Here is a 14,678-nt window from a genome sequence, read left to right on the forward strand (position 1 = left end):
TACACACACAAATATATGTGTACACGAGTCAGTAAAGGTTACTTACTATTGTGCTTAGTGTCGATTCTGAACCAGATGTGCTGGAAACATTGGTAGCACTATTCCAAACATAAAGCGAATCTTCAGAGCCTGAAATTTAGATCATATAGGTATAATACTGAAATACTAAGACGATACAAATACAAAATCAATGATACCACCTCAGGGCTCATGTTTTTTAGGTTTTGTACTATCAATCAATTCAACAACAAATAAGAAATAAGCATAACAAGATTGTAAGAGGGGAAAAAAAAAAAGAGGAGAGGTTCTGGGTGAATGGTAGGTATAGACTCAGTAGGAGGTGTGTGTGTCTTGTTTTAATACCTTCTTCAAGCATCAAAGTAAGGTCAGGAAATTTACTGTATACATAGACTATAATGGAGCGGACATATGCCAAAATAATGTCCCATTTTTACTCTATTGTACAGTATAATCGGCTATGTAGAGATATATAATCGGATATATAGAGATTCTACAAAGTAATGTACTGCATACGTTTTTGTCAATAGGCAATATATGCAGCTGAGGCTATATGTTTGCTGAATGTGCCGGGAGATTTCCCTCGCGTGTATGCTGAACGTACAAGGAAAAAATTATGTAAACAGAGCCTAATCTTGTGATATGTAATGAATGCATGCGAGAAGATCACACACAGGGAAAACTTTGATATTGAACTGCCTAGAATTTCCAGAACATGGCACTGCAGGAGGTAAGCACTGGAAATCTTCGGTGGTCCAAGATCAGAGACTACACCAATGTCATATTCTCATGTGCATCTATGACATCCGAGGGTTAATCTGACTGGATTTTAAAATTCTTTAAACTGGGTGAACATTCCCCCCCCCCGAATAGAGTACACGTAAATAGTGAAGACTGAATGTCTTTGGAAAAGCATCGCAATCAGGTGCATGATATAGAACATCACATTTAGTCTTCCTTTAGTCTAGTTGATATCACTTTCATGACATCACGCTTTCTAAAGGTTATATGTTTAGGTCTTTAAATTCTTTCTTCATTTGCCAACCTTTAAATGCCAAGGGAAAATAATCATTTAATAAAGGTTAAGAATACTTACAATTAACATTTTCTAGAGTTTCACATGCCTCCATGGAATTATCCAGGTCAAAAGTAAAACGCCCAAGATAGCAGTTCTTGGCCATTTGGATCACATGTTCATAGAAGTGGTAGTCTCTAAAAAGGGCTACAATTGCAGGTTTTCCTGTTAAAGCCATTCCTGACTCTTCGTCTTGTGTGCTTGGGCCCTGGGACAAAAAAAAAAAAGCTACACATGACTAAAACTGACCACCAATACGGACCTGTAGCTATCCACAGGGCAGCACATTAAGCGGACAGATCCACTTTTACATGTGTCAATTGTTTGAATACAGTACGGTGTTATTTATTATATAGTGTGAAGGATTTCCGCACGGAACCGGACAGTATTGTTCAGTCATTTTTCACAAATCAACTAGACCGTGCAATTTTTAATAAACAGAATTATTTTTTAACAATCAGAGAACTAATAACATTCAGCTAATTTTCCATCTGTAATTACATACATACTATCAGTGTCATCGTTTAGGAAGTGGAAGATGCATTTGTACCCATCCAAACATCAAGCCGGTCACGTTGCTCATCTCTGAAGCAATCTTAGACGTTGCACCAACCACTTTTTTACTCCTCACCAGGTTTTTGACTGAAGTCACTCGCGGTTTGCTGATCTTGCTGTTTGAGGGTCTGAGATTCTCATATCTTTCTTGGTTTGAAATAGGGAAGTATTTAAAGAACCAAACTTGCTGCTAAAGAACAATGCTCTATGACCAGGGCTTGCCAGGACTAAAAAAGTTTAGTAAAGCAGTTAGCACAACTACAACTGGTGGCAATGTAACTAAAGTATAGTAGCACTGAATAAGCATACTTGGTAATAAGATCCTCTTTATCTCGTAGCAATTCAAAAATCAAACAACAACTCACCACATATGCAATGAAATAGTTAAAAAATGTTGATAAGTCCAAATCGGAATCACCCCCGAGGAAGCCACATTTGTGGCGATACACGTGGGGCAGTCAGACCCCTTCATCCAAACCATTTGGCTATTTGATATCCATGTCGTCCCCATGTTTACGGTTTGATGCAACATTTCTTATGTCTTTTTAACTATACAAGCTGAGGGCTTTAGGTGGTTTTGGGGGTATTATATATTTGGTTGCTTATCAAGGTGGCAACCCCCCCCTTTGTATTTTTGTCAAGCATGATGTGCAGTTTTAAATGATTTTAAACATGTCTATGTAGTGTGCTCATTTCTAAATAAACTTATTTCTGTGTAATTTTGTAGTGACTATTTAGTCCGTTTCCCATTTACATACCCATATGTGTGTTTTGTTATATCCAAATAGGAATCACACCATAACTTTTACTTAGAATACTGTATGTTACGGTATATTCTAATTACTTCCCAGGATTAAAGGATGCACTCTCACAATATTTTTTATATAATTAAAAGTTCTACAATTTTCCAATATAATTTTTGTATTAATTCCTCATGGTTTTCAAGATCTCTGCTTGTTATTCAGTAGGAACATTCATTGTTTATTTCCAGTGAATACAATTCTGTCCCTTATGAACCCTAATAAATCATATTCAATCATATCCAATGCTTTTGTACAAACTAAAAAACTCAAGTAATACGTGACACACTAGAAATGTATGTAAAGAAAATAAAACATTTCATTCAATGTTTTTAGATGCAGTAAGATGCAACAGATTCTTTCTGCTCACTTTCCTCAGAGCTTTGTCATTTCTTCAATCAAATCCTCTCAACCCACATCCATTCTGCACCGGGAAAACAAGTAGCCCCTCACATTACCACACCCTGTAGTGAACATTCCTGCAATGCTTATTATTCCACCCCCCCCCCCGATAAAAAAACCAGAAAATGCAGATCCGTTTTTTGCAGATCGTTGTTCTACCGGCCTTACCACCACTTTTAAAGTCACATATCATGACTATGGGATCTTGTTCTAGTTTTATCCCACATATTGTTCTGTATATTTAAAAAACGTGAAAAATGTAATAATACATAGTAAAATATTATACGTTTAGTAAAAATGTATTAAGCATGATGAAATATTCAAAAACGTGAGCATATAGCTTATGACAACATAACATAGCCAACTTCCATGTAATTCTACCCTTCTTTTTTTATCAACCTTTTAAAAATTTATCTTTTTGAAATGGAAACTTAAGTGTTTCACAAACCATTGTAATAAAATACATGTTGTTTAAACATATTGGGAGATATATATATATATATATATATTTATTTATTATGCACACACGATGAAATTTCTGGGATATTGAGCAGTCATAAAAAAGTATAGGTATGTCACTTGTAAGGGTACAAAACCTTCATTAGGAAAGCCTAAAATAAAAACTGCCAACATAAAATCTGCAACTATATCTTTGTTTTTATATTACAGGAAAGTCCCAATTAGATATCTCTGCTCAGTATTCTGCTCTTACATCCTTGTAAAATCCTTTCCTGAAAACAAGCCAGACTATTCGATTCTCTAGATTATGGAAAACTGGATTGAATGAATTTTACTTTATACCGTATATTCATTTTCATACTCTATACATTAGCGTAAATCGCAAACTTCTACTAATCTCCATGAAAAACGCTGTTCATTGCGGCTGTCACCATTTCTATAGGCTTCTAGAAGTCTTATAATAGTGAACAGATTTGATCATTTCAACAATAAAAAAATATTGGACCTGCTTTAAATTCCTATTCATTCCTGTTATGCTTTACGGAGTGCTGCCAAAAATAACGTTAGCAATATAATTAAGAATTATATAACACAAGTTCTTCTACTTTGCGTGGTATACAAATGCAGACTAAGCGATCTCTATTGCAAGGAAATGTAAATCAAGAAAGTGAAAAAACTGGAACTTTGCATAGTTATTAAGAGAAATATCAACATAAGCAGTTTTTGTGCTTGACTGCTAAAAGACAAACACTGAATCACTAGATCTGTGTAATTGAAGCTTAACAAAAAGAATTGTCTATGACAGAGGAGCTCCTTATTAACCACGCGGACTATTGTTTGGCTGTGGAGATGCAAACACTTTTAGGCTACAGAATAATTTATTTTCATACAAAAAAACTAAAATCCTGCATAGACTTGTTATAGAATAGAAACTCAACTACACAGATATTTGGGAAGGAGGATAGTACATTTGCAAACATTGATTATATTCTGCTTGGTTGACTTAGAGGGTGACATGAGAAACTTTGTTAGTTAGTTACACTTTTGCTGGTGGCACAATGGGCCAACTATGTAGCCTCCAAAAAAAAGGAAATCAGAGTTGATAGGTGACAGACAAACTGGTATGGTGCTTTCCCTGGCACTGTCGGAACTTTATTCTAGCAAATGAAGAGGATCCCTGCTGTTAGGACGTTGATGGCTTATCTTCGCAATATGCGGTCATTAGGGGTCATGAGACAACCACTTTAAGGGCCAGGATCACACACCTAATTTTGATGCCGTTTTTGGCTGTTTTTTGAGCCAAAGCCAAAAAAGTGAATCTAAAAGAAAAGGAAAGGTATAAAGAAAAGACTATGGGCTCATCCAGACGAGAGTATATGTGGTCCCATGTACTTCAAAGGGGCCGTTCACACGACCATTGTTTCAACGGAGCGTGTGACGGGTCCGTAATAAAATAGGACATGTCCTCTATTTTTGTGCTTCACGCAGCCCTCCATAGACTCTAGTCTGAGGGATGCGTGATAACGCTTCCTGCACAGGTGCACCACGGACGCGGAAAACAGCAGTTTTTCACATGTGAGGTTGGCTACGTTACTCTGAATGTAGTCTTATGTATCTCCTTTCATTTGTGTTCACTTCTGTGTTTGGCTCAAAAAAACGGACTAAAAACTGCCACAAATACTGCATCAAAACTGTGTGTGAACCTTTCCTAAAGGGTTTTCCAGGGAATGAAAAAGGCCTAACATTTTACTGCCAGCACAGCTCCCTATTGAGGTCTGTGTATATACTTATGTAGTGACATGTCATGTGAATTGCTGCCCACCTGGATGTGGTCACAAAACGACGACATATCACATAGGACTAATTAAATATGATTATCGGAATTGCTGCCTTCAGAAGAAGTGAGAGTAAGGCAACGATAACGACGGAGTTTTACATAATCATGTTTCTGCAATGCATTTAACATATACAGGATGCCATAAATGACAGCTCCTGCAGGGAAACAAATTCCCTGTAAAAGAGCAGGTTCCAACATCAGATAATGAAACCGTTCATTTATGAAATCCCCTAATGCAATATTTAACTCCTCAGTGGACCTGTGCCGTACCATTACACTGCTCTGATTGGTTAGACACGGTCATGGTGTGATAAAGTCTGACTTGATCTATACCCATACCTTATATAGGTAGAAGGACAAGGATCCATTAAAGGACCCTATGGCTGTCTGTTTATAAAGCCGTAACAAATGCAGGTTGCTTTATTAGTGCACAGGCTGATGCATTTATACATGTATTTAAGTACAAGTACATTATTATAGAAAATCATGGATAGCAAAAATCACATAAATTAATTAAAAAAATAAGAGCAGCAATATTTTTACATTTAATAACTTTTTTTATATAGCAGTTACAAAACAAATCCACACATAGTAGATATCACTGTAAATGTAACAAGCTGAGATATAAATCTGTAACATTACTTGAGGTGATTGGTGAATGGCGTAACATTATACATTAATATTAAATTATAAATATTAACTTCTTACTGACCAGGCCATTTTGTGTGTTAATGACCAAGGAGTATTTTTTGTTTTTTCACTGTTGAAGTCTAAGAGTCGTAACTTTTATTTTATTCCATCGACATAGCTTTATAAGTGCTTGTTTTTTGCGGGACGAGTTGTATTTTTCAATTGCACCATTTTTGGGTGCATGTAATAAACTGATTAACTTTTATTAACTTTATTTTAAAAAAGAATTGAAAATAAACAGCTATTCCAGCATCGTTTTTCACGTTATAAATTTACGCCGTTCACTATGCGGCATAAGTAACATGTTACCTTTATCCGATGGGTCGGCACGATTACGGAGCTACCAAATATGTAACAGTTTTAGGTTTTCCTACGTTTGCAAAATAAAAACCCTTTAAAAAAAAAATAAAAAAAATAACTTGTTTGTTTTTGCATCACTGCATTCCAAGAGACGTAACTTTTTTATTTTTCTGTCAATGTAGTTATATGTGGGCCCGTTTTTTTGCGGGACAAGGTGTAGTTTTCATTGGTAGTATTTTGGGGTACATGGGACTTATTGATTAACTTTTATTTTATTTTTTATGATGGGAATAGGAGAAAAAAAGGAATATTGCCATTGTTTTTTGGGCGCCATTTGCCTGGTGGTTTAATTAAGGTTTTAACTTTGTTTGTGTCGTTACGATCGCGGCAATGCCATATATGTGTTATTTTATTTATTTTTTACACTTTTACTGAATAAAACAACTTTTTGGGGAAAAAAAGTGGTTTTATTTGATTTTTTTTTCCCCATAATCTTTATTTAACTGGTTTTACTTTTTTTTTTTCCCACTAGGGGACTTTACCATGCAATCTGCTGATCGCTTATATAAAGCATCATTGCCTGTCAGTGTAAAACTGAGATGCCAGAGGCATGGCCTAATAGGCAGTTGCTGAAGGCAGACCTGGGGGGCCTTTGTTAGGTCCCCGGCTGCCAAGGAAACCCAGGGGGGTGCCGATGGGGTGACGGAGTGAGTTCCTTCCCTCTGTCAAACACATTAGATGCTGCTGTCGCTATTGACAGCGGCATCCAATGGGTTAAACTACCGGAATCGGAGCGCACTTCGATTCCGGCAGTTGGGGCAGGAGCCAGTATGTGTATAACAGCCGTGATCCTGCCGCTGATCGCATGGGTACACGGACAGTACCCACACGGTCAGAGCGACGGATATATCCGTCGCTATGCGGGAACAACTGCTTGCGACGGATATATCCGTCACTCGTCGTTAAGGGGTTAAAGCATTACTGATTTGACATAAATTAATAGTACAAGACTAGATGACAAAAGTTGGAATATGTCTTATTACTGAAAAATTCTTCTTTCTCCACTTATCAGGCCCTTCTGCCCCCACCTCTGCATTATGCACTGTACACGGACTCTGAAAACGCACTTTACCAGTGAATTTAGTGAGGCAGTGATGAAGATTGATTATCAGCCTCACTGATCGATCAGGTTACAGCTGCTGCCCAAAGATGTTTATGGAGAGGTGAGGGAGCTGCTGCAGAATGACAAAAACAGACACTGCTGCTGCTCCTATTAAGTCTCCTACTAGCCTCACCCCAATTACAGAAACCCCTTAAAGGGGGTTTCCCATAATCATTATTTATCACCTATCCACAGGATAAGTAATAAATATCTGATCGGTGGAGGTCCGACTGCTGGGACCCCCACGATCACCGGAACGGGTTTACTGTGCCGTTCTTGGGAGCCCCATAGGAATGGATCTGTAGTGTGCATGGTCAACCATAGCTCGATATCTATGGGGCTGCCGAGCGCTATCTTCGGCAGACCCTTAGAATTGAATGAAGCGGTGGCCGAGCACGCAAACTACCACTCCATTCCTATGGGGCTCCCAGGTAAGCCCGTTCTCGTGATCGGTGGGGGTCCCAGTGGTGGGACCTCCACCGATCAAATATTTAACAGCTATCCTGTGGATTGGTCATAAATATTGATTATGGGAAAAACCCTTTAAGGACAGAAATAACCACTAGTAATGAAGAGGTTAGTTATTTTAAAATCCATTAGGATAAAAACGAAATCCTTTTTTGTTGATTTCCTTAATCCTACATGTGCATGAAAGCCAGAGCTAAAGAGCTTATTACTTTTCTGGATCTTTCTAAGCTGCAGGATGCCAGTTGCCTGTAGTTTTGTAAGTTGTTATAGCTTTTCTCTAGGTGTACAGTTAATGACTTTTTCCGCTATTAGAGCAGAGGAGAAGTTAGAATGCTAGTTAACATGAGGCAATGAAAAATGTGAATGAGCATAATTACATAGAATACCATATTGTAAATTGATGTTAGAAATTATTATTATTATTTGGTTAGTAAAGTAGATACTATGTTTTGTTTTTACTGCATTATGTACATAAAATGCTACAAACCTGAAAAGTTGACTCCTTAGAATCTTCTGTGTTTTCTGACATTTTGATAACAAGCATGTTTTGCAGAATAAATGCAGTCTGAAACAAAAAAAAAAAAAATCTCAATACTGCCATCTAGATGAAATTGCTTGCAAGTACAGTCAACAATATCATGGATATTTATCGTTTATCATGGATATCTTTTCAGGATGCAGTCAGGCCTTGTAGTGCTGGGGGAGAATAGTGTATCAGTATATTGTGTGGTACATTTGGAAGCTGCTGGGCAGCCGGCCTGGTCTAATAGTATGCGGGTAACGAATAGGCTGTATGCAAGAACGGTGCACTACATGTAACCATGTGACTGACACACTTCTAAAAGCTATATCTGTGTACAATGATAACACCAAGCAGCCACCCCCCTCATCAACAGTAAGCGTTAGGCTATGTTCACACGGAGTATTTTGGGGGAGGAATATCTGCCTCAAAGCTCCAAACGGAATTTTGAGGCAGATATTCCTCCCCCAAAACACTCCGTGTGAATAGCAATTATCGCGCCGTTTTTCGCCCGCGGCCATTGAGCGCCGCGGGCATAAAACACGCTTTCTCCTGCCTCCCATTGAAGTCAATGGGAGGTCGGACGCGGAAGCGCCCGAAGATAGGGCATGTCGCTTCTTTTTCCCGCGAGGCAGTTTTACTGCTCGCGGGAAAAAGACGCCGACGCCTCCCATTGAAATCAATGGGAGGCGTTCTCGGGCCGTTTCTGCCGAGTTTTGCGACGCGGTTTCCGCGTCAATAAACTCGGCAAAAGACCCCGTGTGAACATAGCCTTAGAGTGTCTGTTCATCAGTATATTGCACCTGTGCAATCTCCCTCTATGTAGTATTGTAGTTTATCTGCGTCTTGCTGGGAAGTGGTGTGTGTACCTGCCCTTGTGAGCAAGTATAGCCTGTTCAGTGATTTTACAGTCAAAGGGAAGGAGATTGAAAATAATACTGCTTCCATCAATCTAGTTGAATATATTTCAGTGCTTACTCGGACAGGTCAAAATGTTCAGAGTAAGGGTATGTTCACACAGAGTTTCCAGGCATATTTCGGGGTGTAAACGCCTCAAAATACGCCTTGAAAAAAGGCCAGTGAAACGCCGATAAACATCTTCCTATTGTAATCAATGGGAAAACCGGTTTTGTACATATGAAGTACAATTGCGTTAAAGAAAGCATCTCATTCAAAGAAGAAAGCCGTGACTGGCACGATTGGAATAGTAAGTACAACAAATAAAAAACAGTAGAGAACGAAAAAACAATAACTTGGGCAGAAATCGGCGAGAACTTGAGATTAGTTGGACTTCTGCAAGATATCATTTATACACAGCTTTATAGTATACATGGTAATATGGAAAGACAAAACAAATCAATAGCAGCTTTTATGATAAACACAGAGAGACCAGGAATTCCATATACTAATGAATTTGTGGAACGAGGAATTGCCTAAAGCTAAGAGTCTTTCATATGCATATGTGGTATTAATTAGGGATATTAGTTCTTTCAGCGGAGGAGTATCAACCTCTTTCCAGTGTCGAGTTAGAACTGGTTTTGCCATTACAAGAATTTTGCAAGCCAGACACCGTGTTTTAACAGGTATTTTGCCCAGGTCTATAAAGAGCAATGCAAATTGGGGCGTTTGTGGAAGTTGACATTGAAGAGTTTGCGATAGAAGGTCAAACACTTGGGTCCAGTATACATCTAATTTAGGACATATCCATAAGATATGGTAAAGAGTGCCTATGTGGCCGCAACCACTCCAGCATATAGGTGAAGATTCAGGGAACATCCTGTGTAGACAGTCCGAAGTAAAGTCCCATCACAAAGATGTTTTAATGGCTGCTTCTACATGTTGAATACACGGAAGAGAAGCATGTAGAAGTTTAAAGGAAGCCATCCAAGTTTTGTCTTCTAAAGAACGACCCAATTCTGTTTTCCATGTTTTGAGTGGACAGGACTTAGAAAAGTAAACCAGACTTTCAGGTATCAAGCACAACACTGCATGTTCCATACAAGTTACCTCAGCGATGTGGACGGGTGAGGGTTTTGGCTGACTGCCATTCATCTCTGAAAGGTTGCGGAGAAGCCCTGAGGATAGGATTTGAGGGGATGATCGTTATGTCCCATTGTTTTAGCAACAAAATCCCATCTTCCAAGGATCCAATTATATGCATAGAATTATTCTTGTTGATCAGCAAACGGACCGGAAATCCCCATTTATAAAAGAATCTTGTTATCTCTGAGTGCAGTAGTAATGGATAGAGTTGTCTCCGGAACTGCAAAGTGGTGGGGGATAGGTCTGCATAGACAGTGATCACGTTATACTGAGCGGGTAATACTTTCTTTTGTCTTGACGCCGCCATGAAGAGCTCCTTAATGTGGTAAAAATGTAAGCAAGCGAAGACATCATCTGCTAAGTGTTTTGGTCTTGGGAACCTATGAACTCTGTCTATTATCTGATCTCTGGGTGAACATTTAGGAAGAAGAGTTTTGATGAATGGCTAAATGTAAGGAGTCAAATCTTTAGCTGCTACTTCTTCAGGGATACCCCGAAATTTAACGTTGCCTCGGCGAGATATGTCTTCCATATCGACAATTTTTGCTTTCATTTGAGACAGGTCTGATTCTAGGTCATAATGACCGTCAATAAGTCTGTTGTGAGATGAAGCAAAGGCACTTTGAATTCTGCATATTGTACCTGGTCTTCTATGGCATTAACAGCTGCAGACATAGGTTTAAGTAATTGAGCGAATCCTGAGTGAAGACAGTGTTGGAAAGCTTGTAGCATAGTTTAAAGAGTATGTCCTGTGACAGGATAAGATGTTGACGGGATAGAATCAAACATGTCATTCTGCACAGAAGGTAGACAGTCATCCCTTATTTGTTCTCCTACCTGCTCCAGCAAGTGCTGGGCAGTGTGCAGGTGTTTTTTTTTTTTTTTGGTTTAGCTGGGCTCCTGGACTCAGTAAACAGCGGTGAAGAAGGTAGAGGGCCTCGTGAGCGTTCCTCAAAATGGCGACCTCGAAGATCTGGCAGCACGGGGTGTGGAGACACAAGCTGTTCTGAAGGAGAGCTTTGAGTGTCCGCTAGTGCGTATGGTGATAACACCGGGGCGGAGGTGCTGTAACAGGTCTTCGGGAGAGCCCGGGTCTGATGTTAAAGATCCCGCTTGAGAGCAGTCATAGGCACCAACTTGGTCTGCCCACCGATCATGAGGGAAATAAAAATCCATTAGCTTTGCCGGGTTGGACGCCGATTTTCGTTTCCTGGGAATCTTGGGCACCTGAACTACTCTTTGGAGGGCAGGTGACGGTGTGAGGGGAGGTAGTAGCCGCTGACAGTTGCTGATGCAGTGCGGAGAGGATCCTTCAAGCATGTCACTTCTTGAGCAGTTTTTGGAGCTGTTTTTCATAGGGTCAATTAAACAACAGCTCCAAAAAGTCCCAAAATAAAGCCTCAAATCTTGTTTTCTGCTTCAAAAATGGCTGAAAATTAGAGGCTGTTTTCACTTGAAAAAAGCGCTGTAATTTTCAGCCATTTTTAATTGTGCGTGTGAACATAACCTAAAAAGAATGCCATATTAGAATGGTGTTTGTTATTTTTTGCACATTGTATGCAAAACATTTATAGAAAATACAGCTGTATGACTGAATCCAATTATACAATAGCAACTTGTAAAAAGATGAAAAATACTAACGGCTACATTTAAATTGTGGAATTACAGGCTTTACATATTACTGATATAGGCCAGTCCCCCTATACAGCGAGGAAATTAACATAAAGGAGTACTGTAGTAAACATTTTCTCCAATGTTAGCCTATCCTCTTCCATCACAAACTAGTTTAAAGGGATGTCTGATTTTGAAAACTAATGCTTAAAATGCTTTATTAGAGAATACAGAGTTAATAGATGGAGGCACCCAGTACAAGGTTCTCATTTATTTGCCAGAGTGCAGACTCCCCCCTGTGCGCTTACTCGGAAGTCACTCATACAATCTCTAGAACAGAGAGGAGACAGATTTACTACTTCACTGAGAGATCAGGCTACAGCTGCCCATAGAAGTCTATGGATAGGGAAGGCAGAAGCAGAATAATAGCGAACACAGCATACAGAAAATATCCTTTATCCAGCAGTAAGCAGCAGTCTAACTGTGAATCCAGCAATGGGGTGAGAAAGTAAAAAAACGTACCAAAAGCTGGAGTGTCTGTGTGCACGTCCCCAATCTGCAGCTGCTCGCTTCCTCCTGCTCTCCCCTCCCCTCCCCTCTCCATAGACTTCTATTGGCAGCTGTAACCTAATCTCTCAGTGGAGCTTAGAAACCATATCCTCTCTGCTTCACTAAATATGGATTCCAAGAGTGAATTCTGAGTAGAGTTAAGAAAATGGGGTGATGACGAAGAGAGTCTGATAAGAAGCTTTTTTTCTTGAAAAACATATATTACAAAAGTTTCTTATACTCACTTGTACTGTTGATTTATGCTTAGTTATTTATAACTGGAGGTATGCCTTAAACAATTGCGGGATGCTCAGCAATTAGCTTATCAGGAGAGCTTTCTAGCAAAAAGGAATTGTCCAAAGCGCATGACCCCTTTTTTCATAGTCGGGCTTTATACAGACAACATTCATGGCTCATCCACTAGTCTGAGGTAGGGTTTGATCTCAAGTAATAAATCTAGAATATTTTGAAGATTCCACCGTAAACACTGATTAAAACCTGCTAATGGGCTTCTTTCTGGATTATGTAAATTACTCTCATTTGTCTCCAGCACCTCTGATGTATGGACAGCTCTAATAGTAACCGATCAATATCAACTGAACATTCCCAACATTACTACTTCCCATATATTAGTTTCAAAGCTGCTTTGTATTTCTGTCCTGGTAAACATAAAAAATTGATGCGATGAAGTTGTTCTTTATAAAATCAAATCCTAGCTAGGCAACAGAATGACTCACCTCTCTGCGCACCATGCTGCATTCATACTGGTCGACAAAGATACTTAGAACTGTTCCCCATAAGCCTCCAGAAATGTTCTGACAGCTGTCAGACAAGATAACACAGCCTTCTTTAATGGATGTCAGTGCTGACCCAATAGCTAGGCTTGCAAACCTCACCTACAAATAGTTTAAAAAATAGAAAAATGTAAAAAAAATGTATCTTATAACTGATTTTATACAAAAAAAATTTTAGATATAAAAATAGGGCTATTTATATTTATTCACATATTTAAAGATACTGTTTTCACCTATTATTATTATCACGATTTGTAAAACGAAAATGCAGTTACAAAAACAAACATACAAAATATAAACTACTATATATATTACTTTGCTAAAAGTACCAAATAAGATGGGTTTCAGGAAACTGAACGCATTTTCATTGACTAACAATTTTCGCATCCTAATGCAGTGTTTCCAAAACTATAGCTGTGTGCTCTTTAATAAAGTTAAATGAAGGTCATCAAATTCCCCAAAAGTGACCCCATTTTGGAAACTACACCCCTAAAGGAATTCATTTATGGGTGTTATGACCTTTTAGACCCCACAGTTTTTTCACAGAACTTAAAAAATGTTTAATTTTTTCCAATAATATATAGAAAATTTCTTATTTTCACAAGGAATAAAATACCCAATTTTTTTGCCCAATTTGTCCTGAGTGTGGTAATACCCCATGGAGTATTAGCCCATGGAGTCCAGGTTTTGCTGGATTGGTTTTCGGGTGCCATGTCACATTTGCAGAGCCCCAGAGGTACCAGAACAATTGAAACCCCCGAGAAGTGACCCCATTTTAAAAACTACACTCCTTAAGACATTCATCTAGAGGTGTAGTGAGCATTTTGACCCCACAGATATTGTGTAAAAAGATAACGCGCAGCAGATGGTGCAGATTGAGATTTGCAATTTTCTATACATATATGCCAATTCAGTGTCCGATATATTGTGCCCAGCATGTGCCACCGGAGACATACACCCCATAAACTGTGATGTGGGTTCTCCCGGGTACGGCAATACCCTACATGTGGCTGTTATCAGCTGCCTGGGCACACAGCAGGGCTCAGAAGGGAAAGATGAGGGGGATAAGCTGTGCGGAGTGCATCAGGGTAAGTAAAACTGGGGTAAATTAAAAATCAAAGGATGTATGATACATTTTAAAAACACTTTCATATAGAGCCCTGGTTTTTCGGGACACGTGTCACATTGGTATATTGTGTCCTTCCTTATCCCCCTCTTTGAGCAGAATCTGCACTTCTTGACTTTTTCCCTTCTTGCCAAATGTTGCCCTGATACTATGCATGTGGCCTCGCTTCCAGAGGTACCGGGTGCCCCCCCCCCCTTCCTGGTCCCTAAGGATTAGGTTCATGATAACCACCTCTTGAAACTCCAGGAGAGTTCCCCACTGGCCTGCAC

General features: G+C 39.1%; 1 protein-coding gene across 1 annotated transcript in view; it reads right to left on the reverse strand.

Annotated features, from left to right (window-relative positions):
- RTTN (rotatin) overlaps window positions 1-14,678 on the reverse strand; it is a 246,053-nt gene that overhangs the window by 69,708 nt on the left and 161,667 nt on the right. The window contains exons 32-35 of the mRNA XM_075826473.1: window positions 13,227-13,385; window positions 8,254-8,331; window positions 1,115-1,301; window positions 47-129 (exon numbers count right to left, since the gene is read on the reverse strand). Of these exons, the coding sequence (XP_075682588.1) occupies window positions 47-129; window positions 1,115-1,301; window positions 8,254-8,331; window positions 13,227-13,385 (507 nt within the window). The remainder of the gene's footprint in view (window positions 1-46; window positions 130-1,114; window positions 1,302-8,253; window positions 8,332-13,226; window positions 13,386-14,678) is intronic.

The sequence above is a fragment of the Rhinoderma darwinii genome, chromosome 5 (genome assembly GCF_050947455.1).
Source record: "Rhinoderma darwinii isolate aRhiDar2 chromosome 5, aRhiDar2.hap1, whole genome shotgun sequence".
NCBI classification, from domain to species: Eukaryota; Metazoa; Chordata; class Amphibia; order Anura; family Rhinodermatidae; genus Rhinoderma; species Rhinoderma darwinii.